This window comes from Passer domesticus, chromosome 2, assembly GCF_036417665.1.
Source record: "Passer domesticus isolate bPasDom1 chromosome 2, bPasDom1.hap1, whole genome shotgun sequence".
Taxonomy (NCBI): Eukaryota; Metazoa; Chordata; class Aves; order Passeriformes; family Passeridae; genus Passer; species Passer domesticus.
The window spans coordinates 68,340,850-68,353,174 of NC_087475.1; the positions used below are offsets into that span (position 1 = coordinate 68,340,850).

A 12,325-nucleotide genomic window follows, 5' to 3' on the forward strand; every position below is an offset into this window, starting at 1 on the left:
AGGTACAACAGGTAAAGGTAACAACAGTTACCTTTACCTAAACAGCATTATGTAGGTTGAGGCAAACCGGAGTGTCAGACAGCAAGCAAACTTGCTTTATGAAGGTATAATCCTTCTAAACAAGGTGTTACATGTGATTTACAAGCAACACCAAATTATTGCTCCTCTTTACGTTCTTTTCTCTTTGTAAGCAATTGCATTGAAAGAACATATTTGGTGTGAGCACACCACAGAACACTCAAGCAAAAAAAAAAGAAGCCAGACAAACACTAAGATGTATAGATCAGAAGGCAGGACAAGGTGGGACTTGGCAGAATATGGAAAAAACATCTTTTTCCTTCAGCCTTGCCCATCTGTGATTAACAAACAAATACCAAGCAGGCAGCACCTGTGTTCTCTCTTCTTAATGTCAGCTTACAAGTACTGCAAAGCAGTTCCTGTCTTACACATCTTCCAAGGCAATGTGTTGTCTTTCTGAAAGGCCAAAGTATTTTGCATGGATCTAAAGATGGATTTGTGGCTGTCAAAGAATCCATCTGGTTTCTAAAGCTGAACAAACATTGCTTTATTAAATAGCAAAACAAAAATATTTGACTTAGAACTAGACCCACATGTAATCAAGCACTGACAACTAGACATTTGCAACACCATTGGTATCTCAACACAACATTCTGGGTATGGCTTTGGGCATCAGAGTTAGAACATTATGTCATCCAGCCCATCCTCCATGAACTTCTTGTAAATTGCCATAAACTTTGCAACAAATGCTTCCAGATGATAGATGGCTTTGCTGCCCAGTTGCAAGCGGTGTTCATAGAAGGCTGCCATCTGTGCGACTTCTCCTTTCAGTTGTCCATCACAATTATTTAGAAGTTCTGACAGGAGACCCTAAAATGGGAAAAAACAGGACATTCTTTGAAAAATTAGGTCTTTTTTGTTAAGAGGATAACCTTGGTTCTCTGAAAATAGCCAAGCATTAACCAATAGTTCACTCATTAATCCAACAGAAAATATATTCATTTACTGGGATAATTTACGCCTCAATAAAAGAAAATTTATCAACCTTATCTCCAAATACTATAACCTCTACTGCATGTAGGAACATGGCCTGAGGAGAATTCCTACCAAGTCAGCAAGTGTATTAAAACCACTTAATTCTATCTTGACAGCATCAAGCACAAAGAGAAACAACATTAATAAAATCCAATGAAAGGGTTATTTAGAATTTAAGTGTCTCTGTCTGTATTTATGAACGTATTTATGTGCAGACACACAAGACAACTTGACTTCAATACTTTAGTCATTACAAAACCCCAAAATGCATTATTTTAGAGACGGCAATAAAATCATCACAAATCCATCTCAATTAAAACAGCAAGGATTAAGCGAGAAGTATCTCTACACCATTTCAAGTTTATGAAGAGGGAGTGAGTGGAAAACATGCACCTTTTTCCTCTCAAACACAGCAATGCAGGATCTGCTAACCTACTGTAAGAAAGGAAAGTTAAAGAAACATCTAAGCACTGAAACCATCAGAAATTTGTTAATGTGAAAATAAATTATGTCTGACAGCAAAGCAAATATTACTAGGCTAAGTTGCAGAGATTATTTTTGATCTTTGTTCTACTCTAGGTATCTTCAGCATCCTTTCATCCTCCTTAAAATAAAAACATGCACATCCCACTTGCTTTTTATCTCCCAAGGTGACATCTGTCTTTGAATAGTCCTGCTGGTCTAGCATCCTTCAGCACAGCTCTCCACAAAGATACAGCAAATAATGAACTTATAACAAGAAAACTTTTATAAAGGAAAACCAATCATATCAAGATGAGCCCACAGAATTACATCAATCATTAAGACTGTGAAAGACTACCAAGATCCTCAACTATACTATATTAAATAACTGGCCTCAGAATTGGACTAAGAATGTCCTCCTTTACTTTTACTCAGCTATGATGCTGTTTTTCTTTGATCACTGAACAAGTTTTACTCCGTTTGGAAAGGACACAGCTTTTCATCAATATCTGGATAATTTATGATGTTTTGATGTATTTTTTAAAAAAAAGCTTTAGTTGAGACAGTCACGATATTAAAATTTATAGCACATTAAGAGCTAGATAGTTGAACTACCTTCATTATAATCTCAGGAGGGATGCAGTGTGTCAGGAGTTCATAAAGCCGTCCACGGACTTCTAAAAGCCTGTTAGAAAGACACCACAAAATATGAGAAGTATGATCCCAAAGCATACTAATGTCTTTTCAAAACTAGTGAAATACAGTGCAGGAAAAGAGGGAATCCAAGCAATGTTTCTTTTCTGCTTTTAGTTTTTTGGTGTTATTTTAAAACCAGAAGCATTGCATGAATCAATTTCAATTCAAAGGCTGCATATCACCTTTTACTCAAAAGATAAATGACACATACTCTAGTTACAATGGTCTCAGTTAATCTAGAAGCTACAAGGCTATTTCAATTTGTCTCAGGATTGTTTCCCTTCAATTTTTTTTCATATCTAAGTTACTCATGCTTAAGATTAGTGACTAATTTACTACAGCCAGGGAGTTCCTTTATGCTGTTTTTCTGTCTTCATTGTTTATAAGAAGGGGTAAGACAATTAGGTGGCAGAGCTGACACAATTAGCCAAAGCTCAGCTTTTGAAAACAGAAGGGCAGATGCTACAAGCATTTAAATTAAGTGACATCTCATGCAAGTAATACATGGAACAGGCTAAAAGGATCAGGCTTTGGGTATGACCGTGAGATGGACACAGGAGTCATCTCCTACTGTGCTCAAAAAAAGCAACGAATTCTTACTTCCAGATCTTTTACAAAAGTGCTTTATGCTAAAGATGGTCAAACAGAAACTTTACATAAAACAAACAAACCAGAACGATCATACACACTCACCACCCCCACACCAAAAAAAACCCTCCAAACTGGGAAATACAACTTGCAACTCAGCCTGTGGTCACTTTAGATTATTAAGCTTTTACAGGGAAAAACAACAGTTCTTCAGTTCCTGATACTCATTCAGCCTTCTTTGGTAATTTTAAAGCTCAACTCCTCTGGCTGCAAAGTACCAGCTCCAGTAGAAATACGGATAATTACACATAACTGGAGACAATACATTTTTGAAGACAACTTTTTTGTTTAGATTCCACAGCACATGGAAAACACCATTTATAGCTATTAACAAGCGCATTCACTTACCTTTGTGGTGTCTGTTGACCAACAATAGCATTTGCAGTTTCTCTCAAATAAACTTCCCAGTCCATCTCAGGAATGTCTTGATCAGCAGTAAAAGGATACCTAAAAAATAATATCTTTTTAGAGATTATAATCTAAGCAAATTGTTGCCTGTTTTAACAAGTCCTTAGAAGCAAAGTCATTTATGTGTCTGACAGCAGAACTTAATTTTTGCAATGACTTACTGTTGTACTCTGCAGGACTCACACATAAGCAGTGCTTTCCGAAGATTCCTGCCAGATTTCTCTGCAATCCTTTGAGCCAGTTCCTGAGGAAGAGTCAGGCCTTCTTTCTTACACACACTGGACAAGACATGGCAGATCTAGACAGAAAACAGATAGCAGGGAGTACAACACTTAGCAAACTGTTCAGCACCTACAGATCTTCTGTTAGAAAGATTTCTGGGCCAGAGATGGACCAGTCTTTCATAAGTCATGCTTGGAAAATTACCCAACACAACGGAAAACTAGGTCACTATGTGAAAATAAAATATAAGTCCATAGCAAGAACTTATTAGATAAGAATTTTATAGCAACTTATTTTTGCCTCTGTTTCAACATACATCTTCAATGCTGGGAGCAGGCACTCGTACAGCCAGGCATCTGCTTTGAATGGGTCCTATAATTTTTGACATTGAGTTGCAGCACAGGATCAACCTGCAGGTCGCCATGTACTTCTCCATTGTTCTTCGCAAAGCATGCTGAGCGTCTTTAGTAAGTTTGTCAACTTCTGTTAACAGCACCACTGTAAAAAGGATTAAACATAGCGGGGTTCTGTATTATTATTAAATCTTTCCAAGAAAAAAATACTTTTGACATACAAGCAATAATACCAAAATAAGTGATAACACACAGGAAAACACAGCATGGTTCCACAGGCAGGAAAATAAAGATTAAGATTACTTGCGTGCCTTTTTGACTGTACAATCTGCATGCAATATACAGGTACAAACAAAACAGTGAACTGAAATCTCCCCATGTTTAAAAAGCATTTTGACTGGTTTTAACTTTTAACTCACCTTTAAAATCTCGTTGAGTACTTGTCTCAAGCTGCTGGGACTGTGCCACTGTCTTCAAGAGCTCCTGAATTACCACACGGTCATTGTTTCCCGCATCACTGTACCAGGAATTTGAATAAATCTTGTTTTAAAACAACTTTATATTGCATATAAAATACATCCTCCAAAAGTCATCTAAATGAGCAAGAATGCCAAAAGAATTCAGAAGCTGTTGAGTTAGAATTAAACTAACACCCATATACTTTGTTGAAAGTTACCTCCTCTAGAATAAAAACAACCCAAAGTTTATGCAGGCATAACTGGGTTAGTTATTCAAATGTAGTAAAACCATCGTTAAATATTTTATTAATTCATTAAAATAGAACCTATTTTCCTTGGATGAGAAACCTAAACTTTTTTTACCTAGTTTGAACAAGGACCCACAATGTGAACCTTTTCACTCGTTACGGGAAGAACAATTAAGCCTGACCCTGCAATAGGATGCCTGACTCAAAGGACTGATGTAAATGCAGGGATTTATTCTGCAGAGCCCTTCCCAGAAATTCACTTCCTCTCCCTGTTAGCTATTCACCCCATTCCATGTTACTCAAGATGCACATGACTTCACCATTGTTATAATTCAGTCAAACTTCACAGGCCATTGCACAGCACAGAGGTTTACTGTCTGGTCAGACAAACATGAAAATTGCTCAGTCACTGAAAGCCTACAAATCAGGATATTAATCTTTAATGAAAACTCTGCACTTTTATATTTAAATTGAAATATAATTATTTCATGTTTCAAGCTCTAAGTACTCTATACAGAGTAACAGGAAAAGTGCTAGTAGTGTCAGATTATCACAACTCAACTGAAGGGTCACACATCTGATATCACCAAAATGACATATTCAAAACAGTGATCACCAATAAGCCTCAGCTTTTATTGGTAATTAGCTGATAATTATTTGTGTCTGTATTAGAATACCAGCAGATACTCACTAATCAATACACAGATTAGCTGAAGAATGAGTTTTTAAAGAAGACCTGGCAGTGCAGAATAACTTCTATACCACAAGGCAGCATGAGCTATGGTTTAGCAGTAATCAACATCACCCAGTGCACAAGGACATTCATTCATTGTGGTTTAAAGCAACATTATATGGTTTCAGGTAACTACAAATATCTGCTTTGGGTCTCCAAACTCTCACCAGCAATTTTGTAACTGCCAAAGATGTAGATAGCTCCCACAAGAGCTTCTGTTGTTTAAATCAATATCTGACCTCACTCAAGACAGGATCCGCAGTATTTTGTGGTGGTCCTTCCCGTGCTCTAAACATTTTGTTTGGAGAGTTACAGGGTAAGCCTCTCTTCCTTTCAAATTCCTTATTTTGTGAGGGAAAATTGTGTATTTGTGAGGGAACTTACAATATGGAGGTGTTAGTTCCAGTAAAAGTTCTTAATTTCTACTGAAATTATGAGATCTGTCAATCCATAATTGTCTCAGTTGCCCATTCCTCAACATCAGCATGCTTATGTAGCCAGTTAAACAGAACATTTCTCCCTAAAGTATACAGCAATCCAAATTTTTGTTTATTCAGAGTTCAATTAAAAATGCTCTCCCTGCTCTCATTTGCAGACCAAACCCATAGACCATTACCTAACTTGCTGAGACAACAAATGAGGCAGTCAGTCCACACACCCAGGCTGAAGGGACTCAGCACAGCCAGTGGCTCACCTTCAAAGTGAGGCATTTTCACTGCACACTTACCTTGGGTTAACTTCAAGGTGATAATTACTTGCAATAGTGCTAATTTCAATCTTCTTCTTAGAAGGTGCCTACATAGAAAATAAGCACACTAAGTTTCAGAAAGTGTTCTAAAAATCTCTTAGAGCTTACACCTGGCCAAATCACAGGCAAAGAACTCTCCAGACACAGACTTGCTTATCTCCTATGGTCCCAGCCCCACCTCCAAAAAAAGGAATACTGACACATCATCCAGCCTGTAAAATAGCAACAGTAGAGACACTATTGTCCAAAATGAACTGTAAACAATAAATAAAAAAACCTACTCTGAACAAAAAAACCTACTCCACAAGAACAGCCAACCAGGCACAGAAAACAAGAGAGCACCCCACACCTTGAAGGCCTGAGTAACATCTGGAAAATAATGTGTTTGTATAACCAAACTGGTATGATTAATTACATAAAAACACAGAATATTCTGCATGCAAAACAAAAAATTAAAACTCAAATGACTACAAAGGTCTACAGAAATATGTTCTACAGAAATATGTCAGTATTTCCACATTACAGGAGATGGGAATTTTTTTTTACCGTTATACTCTGATGCTCAATCCTCAGTTTCTCCACTCCTGCACCATATAATTCCCTTAACAAACACATTATTCTTGTCTTTTTTCCAGCTCCTGATGGTCCATACACCAACAGATGAGGAAAGTCGCCACATTGAACCTGAACAAAAAGAAACAAGATCAGTAAGCTAACACAGTATTTTCCTTATAAGATCATTTATCCTTGCATTTTCACCCAAGTTTACATTAAATGTCTTTTCCAGCTCCATCACAACATAGCACCTAGAATTAAAACTGATGAAATCCTTTCCCGCAGCAACATTTCCTATAGAACACCGTAATTTTCTGACAGCCACGTGCAACTCGTTTAACTTCAAAAACCCCACTCCAACAATTGCATGCTTCCCGCAGTTACTAGAGCAACAGCTGTGAGAAACACATAGAAAAAAGGGTTGAAACAAAATTTAAAGCTGATACTTATATATTTAGTTATGACATACATATAGATATATATTTATATATACACACACGTTTAGGAGTTTATTTCCTGGAAAGCTAAAATGCATGACATGGAGCACATCTGATCATGCCCCACAGAAAGCTCTTTCATGAGTTAGGTATCCCTCATCCCTGAGGAAGTGCATGTGCCAGTCGGCACATCTGGCAGGGGGAGCAGTCCTGACTTTCATTCCCAGCTGCTCGCCTCGACAATTTCTGCTAACGTTAGGCAAACAAGCCCTGTTCTGGGGGACACGGAAAGCAGCAGAAGAACGTGTGCCCAGCACTTCCCAAGGAGCCAGCCACTGACTCCCACAGCCTTTCCCTCGGCACCAAGGCGTCTCTCCCGAGCAGGGCGCGATGCCGGGACACTTCCCGCGGCACGGCAAGGCAGGGCCAGCACGGAGGGAAAGCTGCCGGCCCCACCGGGGCAGCGCTACGGGCCCGAAGGAATCCCGATTACAGCATGGGCCACGCTGGAATGGACAACAGCGGTGCAGCCTCCCAGAGCACCGGGCACAGGACTGCATCCAGAGGGTTCCCGGCTATCTCCCGTGACGGAGACTCCACAGCCGCTCTGAGCAGTCCGTCCCAGTGCTCGGTCACCCGCACAGCAAAGTTTCCCCCCTACTCAGGCGCAATGCCGACTCCGGGGGGGATTCTCGCGGCGGGGAGGAGAGGACCGGGAGGCCGCCGGGGCCCCGGGCAGGGTCCGGCGGGGAGGGCGCGGGGCAGAGCCGAGCCCGTGCCTCACTGACCAGGTTGCGGAGCCGCGCCGCCTGCTCGCGGTGGAAGTCGAGGCGGCCGAGGGCGCAGGGCCGGTGCTTGTCCGCCCACAGGCTCATGGCGCTCCCCGAGCGCGCGCCCCGGCAGCGGCAGGCGCGCTCCGTACGGCGGCCGCCAAGGGACAAACCCCGCCGGCGGCCCCGCCCCCGCGGCGCCCTCAGGAAAGCGCGGCCCGGGCGGGGCTCCCGGTGCCGCTGCTCGGGCCGCGCCGGAGCTGCGGGGTTCTCCCTTCTGGAGGGACTGAGACACCCCCTGAGCCTTGGCAGCGGCAGGCGCTGTGCTCCCTGAAGGCTTTGACAAAAGAGCCCCTTACCAAGCGCTGCGCTGGAGATTAACTCTGCCCGCCATGCCAAACCAGCGCGCTGCCTCCCCGTCGGGGGAGCGAGCCCTCCGAGCCCCGCCTGAACTCATTGCTCTCGTGGCTCATTTCAAGGAATCACGGGATCAGTTAGGCTGGAAAAGACCTCTGAGATGCAGCCTATGACCCAACAGCATCAACTCCCCCAGACCTTGGCACTAAGTGCCACATCCAGTCTTTCCTTAAACACCTCCAGGGACATTGACTCCACCACGTCCCTGGGCAGCCCATGCCAGTTTAAATCACCCCTCCTGTGAAGAAATTCCTCCGAATGTCCAACCTAAACTTCCCCCGGAGCAACTTAAAGATTTGGTCGAGGGAGTTTACAATGATAATTTGGAATGTGCAATCCCCAAAAGCCCATAACACCTAAAAAGGCTTTTTATTGTTATAGTTATTTATAATATTAATATTTTAATTTAATAATATTATTTTAATTTATTATCTTGTTATTTTTTGTATTTGTTGTTATTTGGTGGAGTCATCACTGTTATCTTATTGATAATGTCCACCTGTGATCTGACGATGTTCATCTTGCCATTTTATCCTTAAGACTATATCTCTCTATTCTTTTACTTTACTTTGTTTCATGGCGAAAAACCAGCTTTCAGAAGGATTGGGATTATTTTCTTCCCTTTCTCAAAAACTTTTTCCGCAGCCTCACTACAAATTAATGAGTTGCCCATAATATATGTGTCCTACAGTGAATTTTCAAGTTCCATCTGTGTGTGGCTTTGTGTATATATGGAATATCTATGCAGAGAATTACACAAAAAATAATAGACAGTCTCATTTCGCTCTTTGTCTTGTAGCCTTAATAAATGAAGCATATGCACAAGTGAAATTATTTGGAAGCAGAATTCCTTGAAGTAATGAAACATGGATATCTATACACATGAATAGTCTGAAATGTGTCAGCCTTTTTTTTTTTTTTTTTTTTTTTCTTATGATTTCTGTGGGGAAAAATAATGGAAAAAAATGTTCATGTGACTTCATATTTTATCAGGTCTGTGTGCATCTTTATTCACACAGTCAGAAAACAATGCACGTAATGGCTGCTCTAACCTAGACATTCAAGTTACTCAGGACATTCACAAAAACCTGCTGGGGGCACGAGGTAGCAGAGCACTTTTCATCAATACCATGTTACCTGTTTGTCTGAAATGGTTACATTACCTGCTCTCTCATGGACATTTGTTAATCAGTTTCATTTGCAGATTGCCATGAATTAGCAAATCCTACAATTACCTGACAGGAGAGCGTAGCCAAGGGGGAGTCGGCCTCTTCTCCCAGGCATCCTGCAGCAGGACAAGAGGACACAGTTTAAGCTGCAGCGGAGGAGATTTAAATTGGACATTACAAAGAAATTCTGCACAGAAAGGGTTATTAGATACTGAAATGGACTACCCAGAGAGGTCACTGGAGTCACTGTCCCTGGAGATGTACGGGGAAAGGCTGGACGTGGCACTCAGTGCCCTGGTCTGATGGACAAGGGGGTGTTGGGTCATAGGTTGGACTCGATGGTCTCAGAGTCTTTTCCAATCTAGCTGAATCTGTGATTCTCTTGGTACTTTTGTGTTAGCACTGCCCTGATACATGACTGAATCTGTGAAAGCTACAGCAGCAATATCCTGCCCAGTGCCTATCTTCTGCCCAGCACCACAGGATGTTCTGTTCCTCTGCCCTTTGCTGCATTTACATTTTGGAGTCTACAGTGTTTCTCACGTGTGGCTGTTCTCTCTGGTCCATGCCAGCCGCTCTTCAAAGTAATCTCTGAATTTGACCCGTAATTTATTTGGTATTCTCTTTGGTTAGCTGTATTTATTATTTGCCCTTTTTTGTTTTTCCAGATCCTTGGCTCATTTGCCTGACTTTTAAATCATTTCTGAATGATGTGCCGCTCTTCTTGTGTCTATCAATGTCACTTCATTGCAACTTCTTATAACTCCTTATAACCTACGCAGTCTTTCCAGCCCCCAGAGAGCTCTTGCTAACTCATACCAGCTCCCAGCAATTGCTCTGACAGGTATTCCATACTTTTAAAGTACCAGTGGAAACAAATCCTTTTTACATGAGGTCAGCCATAAGCAGATAGGACTGAATCCAGTCTTTGAGATTCTTTCAGCTCCTGAAGAGATCAAGGAGTGAAGACATAGCATGTCTGAAAAGCCCTAGGCTCTTTTTATTATTAGCTCTATTCATTATTAAAATTCCATAAGATTTCTTCTTATCCTGCAAAGAAAATCTTGGAAATTGTGCCCTACCTCAGCAATGCATTTAAGCATGGGCTTATACCTAAATGTTCAGTTATTTTGTGCTATAGGAAGTAAGTAGGCAAATGAATGAAATTAATTTGTTAAGTAAAAATCTTATCATTGTAGTTGTGGTACTTCATATCTGATTAAAACGCTCTACAATGCTTTGTTTTTCTGCTTCATTACTTTTTTAACTTCACTATAAATCTAAACAAAATGAAATAAATATCTAAAATTGAATGGTTTGGCCAACTGTATTACAAATAAATTAATGTGAATAATACAGGAGACTCTGGCAATTTCAGCTACAGTCACAATTCACTCAAACACAAAGACTTTTAGAATGTCTTCACTCATTTTGTTCAGTCCAGCAGAAAGGTCAAAAGGTAAAATGACTTCTCTGCATGAGTAAACTAGACAATATATCTGAAAATAGAGATTTTAACTACAAATGGCATTTTGAGCCTCTTACTACCAGCAGCCACATTATCAGAAAGTGACACAATGTCAGGTACTGTAAGAGAAGCTCCATCTTATACCCAAATTGAAGCAAAACTGTAAGACCTGTGTCTAAATATATATATGTGTGTATATATATCTTTTTTTTTAAACATCTTTAAACCAATTATTGAAGCATTAGAACAAATTAGGGAGTTGTTACACTGACCTCCCAAATAAATTTACAGCATAATTGGTGCTAGCAATCCAAGTAAGCCATTAGAAGGTACTAGTACCATTTTGCTGTACAATCACTTGTATTTTTCAAACAGAAGACTTTTTGGCACCCTTTGATCCTTCAGGCTGCTTATCTGACTGAGATAGATTTTTCTTTTCAGTTTCAAATATTTCAACAGATCTCTGCCACTCTGTTGGCTGTCACTCTAGCTTATGTCCCCATCAGAGCACCTATATTGCTGCAAGTAAATTGTAGTATGTCAAGGAAGACTGGATCACTAATTAAAAAAGAGACCATAATAAAGTGACATCTGTTCTACTGGTGACATGCTGATGTCATGCAGATTGAATTTGACAGTGGGAAAAACAACTAATGGTGATAGCCAAATAAAAATCTAAAATAAGCTTATCTCATGTAGATTGGCAGCTCCAAAGAAGCTGCTTCATCATGAGAGAAGTAAAACCAAGAAATCCTTTTTTTTCAGGACTCTGATGGTTTATCTTACAATCCTTTATTTAATCTGGAAAATTAAAGTAATAAAAACCTTTTAGAAGTTTCCCATGCAGGGATGAGGCTAAAAAGGTGCAAGATACTTCTTTACAATCGTTAAAACTGTATTCTGGAAAAGGCTATGGAGTTAATATTTAATTAGAGGAGAGATCCTGTGAATTAGTCATTACCGTAAAGTCTTTTGTACATTTGTCCATCTAGAAAAGATTAAAAAAAGCCCTTTCATAAAGATGTGGAAAGGTGAAAATAATTTGGTGTGTTAAAAAAAACCCCACCCAGGGCACTAGTTCTGATGTAATTGGTACTTCTTCATGTTCCAAATCTTGCTGCTTAGAACCAGATCCTGCTCAGCTTCCCTAGCCTCTAATGTACCTGGAGAAGCAAAGAAAAAAAAGAGTGAGGTGTGTCTTGCTCTTCTTATGTCCCTTGTGGCCTCAATTGTGCATAGCTGTGCAAATCTAAGACCCTTTTTTTTTTTTCCAGCAGTAAGAATTGTCCTGCTACGTGTTTAAAGCAAGATTTACAGCATAGTTAATCATAACAGAAAAACATAAGGAGGCTGTTGACATTGTTTAATAGCCTGAAAATAAATTCAAACATGCATCTGGGGACATGTGGAGTTACAGATCCATTCTTCAGTTACAGATTCATTCTTCAGATGTATTTCCAAAGATGACAATAAATATAGC

At 40.1% G+C, this 12,325-nt stretch overlaps 1 protein-coding gene across 2 annotated transcripts; it reads right to left on the reverse strand.

Moving 5' to 3' along the window:
- Window positions 1-540: 540 nt before the first annotated feature.
- RFC3 (replication factor C subunit 3) lies at window positions 541-8,287 on the reverse strand. 2 transcript variants are annotated; one of them, XM_064409023.1, is made up of 9 exons: window positions 8,151-8,287; window positions 6,576-6,713; window positions 6,009-6,076; window positions 4,262-4,359; window positions 3,806-3,987; window positions 3,429-3,565; window positions 3,208-3,306; window positions 2,131-2,200; window positions 541-888 (listed from the first exon to the last, which is right to left on the reverse strand). In XM_064409023.1, the coding sequence occupies exons 2-9, from the start codon at window positions 6,642-6,644 to the stop codon at window positions 697-699; spliced, it is 915 nt and encodes a 304-aa protein (XP_064265093.1). In that variant the 5' UTR covers window positions 6,645-6,713; window positions 8,151-8,287; the 3' UTR covers window positions 541-696. The 2 variants fall into 2 exon arrangements, with proteins under 2 accessions (XP_064265093.1, XP_064265092.1); XM_064409022.1 differs by lacking the exon at window positions 8,151-8,287 and adding an exon at window positions 7,810-7,966.
- Between the last annotated feature and the right edge of the window lie 4,038 nt (window positions 8,288-12,325).

Coding starts and splice junctions, on each gene's coding strand:
- RFC3 (XM_064409022.1), bottom strand. CDS start 7,896: ATGAGCCTGTGGGCGGACAAGCACCGGCCCTGCGCCCTCGGCCGCCTC. Junction 4,360..6,008: donor CACCTTGAAGTTAACCCAAG/GTAAGTGTGCAG, acceptor TTCCTGGTACAG/TGATGCGGGAAACAATGACC. Junction 3,566..3,805: donor CTGCTCCCAGCATTGAAGAT/GTATGTTGAAAC, acceptor TTTTCTGTCTAG/ATCTGCCATGTCTTGTCCAG.